Source organism: Drosophila montana, unplaced genomic scaffold, assembly GCF_035044405.1.
Source record: "Drosophila montana isolate Dmon_TW-CO22-7 unplaced genomic scaffold, ASM3504440v1 contig_3733_1, whole genome shotgun sequence".
Lineage (NCBI taxonomy): Eukaryota > Metazoa > Arthropoda > Insecta > Diptera > Drosophilidae > Drosophila > Drosophila montana.
Genome location: NW_026998620.1, coordinates 5,410,818 through 5,418,264, shown reverse-complemented (window position 1 = coordinate 5,418,264; position 7,447 = coordinate 5,410,818). Strand labels below are relative to the sequence as shown.

The 7,447-nt window shown below is 38.9% G+C and overlaps 1 protein-coding gene and 1 long non-coding RNA gene across 2 annotated transcripts; both read right to left on the bottom strand.

Moving 5' to 3' along the window:
• Positions 1-2,150: 2,150 nt before the first annotated feature.
• LOC135436692 (uncharacterized) lies at positions 2,151-3,369 on the bottom strand. The gene is made up of 2 exons (XM_064694380.1): positions 3,214-3,369; positions 2,151-3,143 (listed from the first exon to the last, which is right to left on the bottom strand). The coding sequence occupies exons 1-2, from the start codon at positions 3,289-3,291 to the stop codon at positions 2,307-2,309; spliced, it is 915 nt and encodes a 304-aa protein (XP_064550450.1). The 5' UTR covers positions 3,292-3,369; the 3' UTR covers positions 2,151-2,306.
• A 446-nt stretch (positions 3,370-3,815) lies between these two features.
• On the bottom strand, positions 3,816-7,079 carry LOC135436694 (uncharacterized). The gene is made up of 4 exons (XR_010437576.1): positions 6,612-7,079; positions 4,873-5,028; positions 4,653-4,816; positions 3,816-4,545 (listed from the first exon to the last, which is right to left on the bottom strand). It is a non-coding gene; the product is annotated as an uncharacterized LOC135436694 (long non-coding RNA).
• Between the last annotated feature and the right edge of the window lie 368 nt (positions 7,080-7,447).

The window sequence follows — 7,447 nt, the reverse complement described above, 5'->3', positions numbered from 1 at the left end:
AGCTATAATAGACTCACAATAAGGAATTTATAATCGATTTTAGTCGATTAAACAAGTGTGTTTCTTTCTAAATGACCTATATTTAATGAATATCACGACTTCTGAAAGAAATACATTCAAATTGCAGGCAAGGCAAAGCTTTTTTGCCAGTGAAATATTCAGAAAATGCACAAAAAAGAAAATTTTAAAAAAGTGCTAAAAAGAGAGCATGTGCTATATGTACATTTTCGTAGCTTTGACGTACTTTTTTCATATTTGGATAATTGCAACTAGAATGGATTCGCTTTCCAATTAACTCAAGATATTTTCTGAAATGTATTATCCTTGCTGAATGAAATTTCAAATATAGTGCGTGTCATAACACATTTTGCCGTTATATTTTTCCATTAAAATAGTCACAAAATATGCTTTATTTAATTATAGTTTCATAGTTTTAAATATAGAATATAAAAGCCATACAATGTATTTTAAATGACAAATAAGTTTGTAATAAAAAAATTTAAATTAACTCGCATTGATATAATGAGTAAGTTATTATCATGCCTTTTCTGGAGCATCTTTTCTGAACTAAGAGCTGACTAAAGTGGGCTCCTTTTCATAACCAACAAATAAAGAATGTACTTAAAATTGTTAGTTTTCGTATTCAATGCCGAACTCGCAGTTCTATGTGATTTCCTTTTGCACACACGCATATTCCCATGTTGACCCATTGACATAGGTGGAAATATTCAGCGGGCATCCAATTCTTATGTATGTGTTTACTTATGGCTCTGTGTCCCAGCGTGGGGTATGGCCCGCAGACAGTTATGTATAACCGGGCACATATGCGCTAAATACACTCGTGTCTAATAAGTTTTAGCCAAATGTCCAGCGAAGCGGGCATGGACACTGGCGAAAACACATACACACACACACACGAATACATTTGCCTGGCCGGCGGCGGGATAAACAAATGAAGGGTCGTCCATTGGGGTTCACAGCTGCGTAAGCGGCCTATTTGTGGGCGTATGGCGTAAAATTGTCCAACTGCCGGTTGCGACCCGAAAGTCAGTTGGTATAGAAATATATTTGGTTGCTTTCCGGCTACCCATTGGACCTGGCCCCCGGCCCGATGGACGTTTACTAACCGCTCGATTTTAAATTGACAAAATATTTGGCTGTGCCACACGCGGCCGGTTGCTAACTCGAAAATTGAAGTCGCTTGTGTGGCTCTTATGCAGGGTAGGAGCACCCAAAAAAAAAAAAAAAAAAAATACAAAAACAAATTTAATAACCGATGACCGCTTTGAAGTGGACACTCCACACTAATTGCACGTTTGCCTACACTCGCAATAATAAAATATTTGCAACAATTAAGCGAAATTCGTTTGCGCCAACAAAGTGCACAGCAAATTTTCTGTTGTTTTGGAAACTCAAAATTGTGTGCCCTGTTTTATAAAGGTTAGACAGAAAATGGCCGACTAAGAGGGGTGTCCGCCTTATAGGAGTGTACGTTAGTAGAGTTTTCACTGTAGCATGCAATTTATTTTAACGTGGAAGAAACGAACTTGATTCTTTCGAAAGGAATTTTATTCTTTTCATACTCTATTGAATAAAATGCCGGAATCTTTCAGGTATGTTATTATTCTTAAGGTTTCCAAAGGATCGGTCGGAAATAAGGCCTTTGAATCAGATTTTTTTAAATAAGCTACTTATCCTGGCGATTAAATTATAAATGGAAGCATTAATGGAATGCATACAGGGTATGCAATTGTCGTGTGCCTGAGAATCATTCTGGCTTGTGAATCTAGTTCATCCATGCCTTGATTGAATGTTCTGCCTGAAACGACACACTTTCAACACACTGCAAGAAACAGGGTATAAGTGTTGCCGGCCTACGGTAATTTACTAGAAACTTGATAAAAAGTAGGGAAGGCCAATTAACACATGCTAGTCCGAACAAATAGAAAATTATGCAAACTTGCAACGCGTCAAAACAATATGTATAAATATACGGTTACGTGTGAAGCTGTATTCAAAGCTGCCAGCGGCAATTGGCAGGATTGTTTGGTCAACTTTTTAAAAAAGTATGCAGCGCAGTCTCTGCATGCCCGCATTAGGGCATAGCTGCGGAAGGGAGAGGAGATTATGTGAAATTTAATGATAATAAATTAATATTTAAATGTTTTCTTAATTTTAACCAAAATGCGTGTGCTTTACATTGTATATACGGAAAATTTTGACGAAGCTAAGAGTTCGATATTTGTCAGGCGTTCAAAATAAGTCAAATCTGTTTTTGCCATTCGGTTTAGGGATTGCAATGCGATCTAATATACAACAATTGGCTTGGTACGCTTGGGCATGTTGCGTTTGAGCAGGCTCCAGTTGATGCTGGTGGGCACTGGGTTGGTACGCTGCTTCTTTGGCTTCTTTGCCTTGTTGGCCAGCTTGGAGCGCATGGCACGCAAGTTTTGATATTGGCTGGCGCTGCGGACAACCTTGTTGAGCTGTTTGGCCAATTTGGATGACTTCGGCGGTTTTGGCTTGAATTTGCTCTTGAGTACCATCTTGCCGTGACCGATGCGGCTCTTTGTGCCAGTGGTATTCCTGCTCTTTGCCTTGGTCAGGCTCTTGCCCGACTTAGAGGATTTGATCGACTTCTTTGATTTCTGCGATTTGATGGCCTTTAGAGATTTTGTAGATTTCTGTACGTTCACAAGAGCACCGCCCTCAGAACGCATTGATTTGACTTCTTTCGGCTGTGGTTTCTTCACTGAGTACTTCGGCGATGGCGGCACTTGTGTGGAAAAGACGCGTGCAGCCTGTACAATCGAGTCAAAGTTTCCAAAGACTTGCATTATGTTTCTATTCACATACTGTAGATACTTCAGGGACGATTGGCACAGGTTGCACTTTGGATTTTTATCGCAATTGTTACGTATCAGGCTTTCTAAGTACAAAAAGTTCTTGGCCATATTTTCGCAATGTGGGCACTTATTCATGGCGCTGCGATCGTAATTGTTTTCCTTCAGATTGGCAATGTGTTCCTTGAAACCAGGCTTTTGCTCCAAATTTATTTTCGAATTCTGCGGCACCATGTACGAATTTTCGGGTTTTTTATTACCCAAACCAAACATTTTTCGTAAAACAGAAATTTTGTTACCCTTTAAGGGATCGAATATAAATGTGTTCATTTAGTTATTATTCTAATATAAATTATTTTTCACAGCCTACCTGAGCCATTGTATGATCCAACTCTATCAGTGTGTGATGTTTATGTGTATGATGTTTTTTTATAGTCATTGTCAGCATACCCAATGCTGACAGCGACTTCAGAGCCTCCTCCCTTATTTGATGTTTAAAATTGTTACGTTTTGCTACAGACTCTTTAAAGTCTTGTAGTTGCTTTTCGTGATAGATAAAACTTGGCCCGGATAAAGCAGCTTAATGCCCCTCAGTAACTGCTCTCACTCCGCTGGAAATATAATAAAAAAATTTATTTTTAAATACTGCCCTACTTTGTGATTCTCATGAGTTCTAGTGATTCCTTCAGTTTTTCTGTAATCGTTTAATTATGTCGCCGGTTGAAATTCTCTGGCATTTGTTATTATTCACAAAGAAAATAACAATAATAAATTAAATACAGCTAAAAAATTGACAAAATTTCCAATAATAATTAATATATTTTTTTTTGCTTTTGATTATTTTGTAAGTCACATGTATTTTATCGCAGTTGATTGCGTAGCGTAGTTGGCGGAGTGTCGGCTGATTTTGATTTTGAAGTTTTTGTATTATCGAGATATTTTAACCAAACTCTGCGATTTTGCGGCGTACCGATAATTTATGGGCAAGGTATTATAGACATCTGAGTATGGTGGGAGATTAGGCTTATACGTCCCTACTTCTTTTATTATTGGTTTCTTAAACTCGTTTATGTTTGCAAGAACATTCCATTTTAGTCCAATCATACATAAATATAATTTTCTTTGGTTTCCACTCTGTTTCTGGCTCGTTTTACCCCAATTGCCTTGGTCCCAATTAGCGATAATCAGCTTGTAGTGGCAAGATCTTTACTTGTTGTTGTTGAGCTTTTCATTCTGAATTTCATGATTCCAGCTTGTTGCGCTAATTTATTTCATTTTAAGATGTAATCGAGCAAACTTTTTTTGTTGTATTTAATTTTATTTCCTTGGCTAACACATTTTTAACTGACTACTCCGCCCCCGGTTTGGTGGCCAAAATGTTGACCTTGAGCAGGGATTGCCGAAATTATGCAAATTTGGGTCACATATTTTTGCGGCTGTGGCGCAAATGGGCAATCAAGCCTATTACTAAAATAGCTTTATTAAATAGCAATCAGCATTATTATTAGGCATTATTGGGCTTCCGGTTAAATAAATCTGTCCAGTGCAATGCCAACAGTTACGTCAACAATCCAAAGCGGACGACGGCTTGCAATATTTATGTTGGATGTAATATCCAGTTCAAGGGCAAGTTTAACCCGACTTAATGAAATTACAGAAAATACAGAAAGCGGAGCGCTCCACGATTCCCCATTTAGAAATTCTTAAATGACATTTAAATGGCATCTCAAGATTTGGTTTAAAGTTTTTAGGTTTTGCAAATATATACATAAATAATACTATTACTTTATAAATATAATTTATAATTACATAAGGATGTCTGAGCAGATACTATATCCTGCGGCTGGCCAAGTCAACAAGATGTATCCTTAGCAGACTTCTGGTCCTTATCCTTTTTTATTCCATTACACTTCTGGCGAGGTTGACATGGTTTGACCTATTAAGAAACGTCTGGCAACACCATATTTGCTTAACTGTGCACAGCAAAATAATGAATTAAATTAAATAATTAAAAATAGTTGTTTTTTACCCCAAGGATGCGTGCTGCTACCTACTCTTCGCTTACTGCTCCGCAGATACGCCTGAATAAGATGCCCGCCCACTCTCTTGATGTGTCACTGTTGACGGCGTTATATGCAGATGTTTCTAGAGCTGCTGGATGAATGGTATATCTGGCTAATTCCGTCTAAAAATAAAATCGGTTTATAAATTTAATTAATGAATAATAATAATAAGTCTTAGACACGGTCCTAGTTTATTTAAAAAAGGTATTCAAGTCTGAAGTAAATAATTGGAATTATGTTCCACGAAATCACCGTCGATAATTTTATTAAAATAATATATTTAATTTTATCAGGTCTCTAGACTCGGCCTGCGGTAATTAAGTCAGCATCTTTTTATTTAGGTCGCATGCTTACACCTCTATTAAAAATAGAATAATTAGCATGAAACAATGCTATTTATCTGTCTCGTAAATATATATTATTTTAATTTTCATCTCCTTTGGGCCCTGTCTGAAAGTTCCGACTGATGGCAATCTATTTAATCTCATTGACATACAGTAAACGCTGTCGTCTATTGATAATTTGATGAAATTCTTAGACAAATGTTAGCTTTTAAATATTTAAAATGCAATTGTGCTTAATTTTATAAATGTAAATAATATAATTGAGTTTTAATTTGAGTGCGATTAAAAAGTTTATCTTTTCATACCTTTGAAGGCAAACTTTCGGCAAAAATATATGCTCTCGGAATGCGATCAACTTTTATACGAATTGCTTAAATTGAAATTTTTGTTTAGATATTTATTATCTGGCATCATGGCATCATGACATTTATGGCCACAAATCGATGTTGACACAACCATGTAAGCAGTTATTTCAAATTATTGGCCTAAAAGGTTTGACATTTGCTTGCATTCACATTGAGTTTATTCTAACCTTCGAACGCTGTTAGTGCTTCCCTCTTATATCTAAATGCAGCACATCAATAAGACAAGGCTTTATAGCCCACTTCCAGCTACGGCGCCACCCAACCCCAGTTTCCTGCGACACACACAAGTTCGATTTGAAAATATCTTGGGTAAGTCAAGTAGAAGTGCAAAGTGACGATAAACAGAGCAGCTCTCGGAATTTGTACATACAAACATACTCGTACGACCATAAACTTGATTGTCCATAAATGTAGGGGCGTATACGTAATGCCAGGCATTGCATTAAAGCAATGCAGCGCTCTGTGCAGCTCGCCGCCTTGCTGTTCTCTGGGCGTGCCAGGGCCATAAAGTGCCAATGTAATGAATTTATTAAAAGTTCGTTTTGTTAACATGAACAACGAGCCGTGCCGTAGGAGGCGTTAAGCCAGCTCAGCTGTTGTCTTGGGCGTGTGCGCCTGGGATTGGCTTACTTGGCCAAGTTTATATAAAAAGACTTCAATTATTTGTGCCTAGCATGCGACAACTGAAATGTGAGTGTTAATGGATTTGTGCCAAGTTCTCGTCGTTAGCCACGACGCTCACTGATTTATTCGTGGTCAAAATTAGGGCGTCGCAACATTGTTGTTGCTTGCTCAATGCGTTTGACTTTGGCAAATGCCGAGCGGTGGCACAGTTATTCCGAGCCGTTTTTTACCACGATTTGACCCACAAAGGTTGCCGTCCAAGCGGACACTTTTGCTCTAACGACTTCCTGCCACTTTCTGACGTCGACGTCGGCAGCGCAAACAGCTGCACTACAAATACATACAAGCATATAAGTGTAAGCAGCTTCTTACCTAGTTTAATTTGCATGTTGTTGTTGTCGTCGTCGTCGGCGTTGGCGTCTACGTTGACGTTGACGTTGACTTCGCGTCGTACTAGCTTTGTGTATTTATTTTGTTTGCTTTTCGTGCCTTACGTGTTTATGGTCTGCAAACTGGCGCTCGTAGACGAAAGTTAAACTTGCTTTGCCGCTGGCTCCACTTCATTTAACTTGGAGTGGGCGGCACAGAGTTTAACCTGCTCGGCATTTCAATATCAACAGCCGCATGCATAATTTCTTTGCCCGAGCCTATGTAAATTTGTTCGGAAGTGTTTTGGTTGTGTGTGTGTGTGAGTTTTGTTCCAGTTTTAGACTTTGGGCACGGCTGTAAGCAGGTCAACTTCATTTTTCGCGCTGACCGGACCGAGCCATAGCTGCCACAGCTGCTACAACAGCAACAGCAGCAACAACAGCTGCCAGTTGCCCTGCCCCTTGATATGCGAGTGCCGCAAACACAAATTAGCACAACAGCAACAACAACAACGACAGCAACGAGCAACAACGCGGCCATAATTTCTTTTGCAACAATGCCAAGCCCTTGGGCTAAGAGGCGTACACACATATACACATGCACACACATATACACACACACGCCAATTTACTTTGCTTGGTTGCTTTGGATTTGTGTTTTTTGGTTTTTACTGCCTTTGATTTTTTATTATTATTTTGGAGTTGCCGTCGCTGCCAGCGTCGGCAGCGTCAGCCCGCAATCGCTATCGCCGTTTGCGGCATAAAGTTCAAACTGCAAATGTTTTGCGGTCAGTTTGGACTTGATGTTGGCAGGCAACGCGACGTCGTGATGCCTCATCG

Coding starts and splice junctions, on each gene's coding strand:
- LOC135436692 (XM_064694380.1), bottom strand. CDS start 3,291: ATGCTGACAATGACTATAAAAAAACATCATACACATAAACATCACACA. Junction 3,144..3,213: donor TGGATCATACAATGGCTCAG/GTAGGCTGTGAA, acceptor GATCCCTTAAAG/GGTAACAAAATTTCTGTTTT.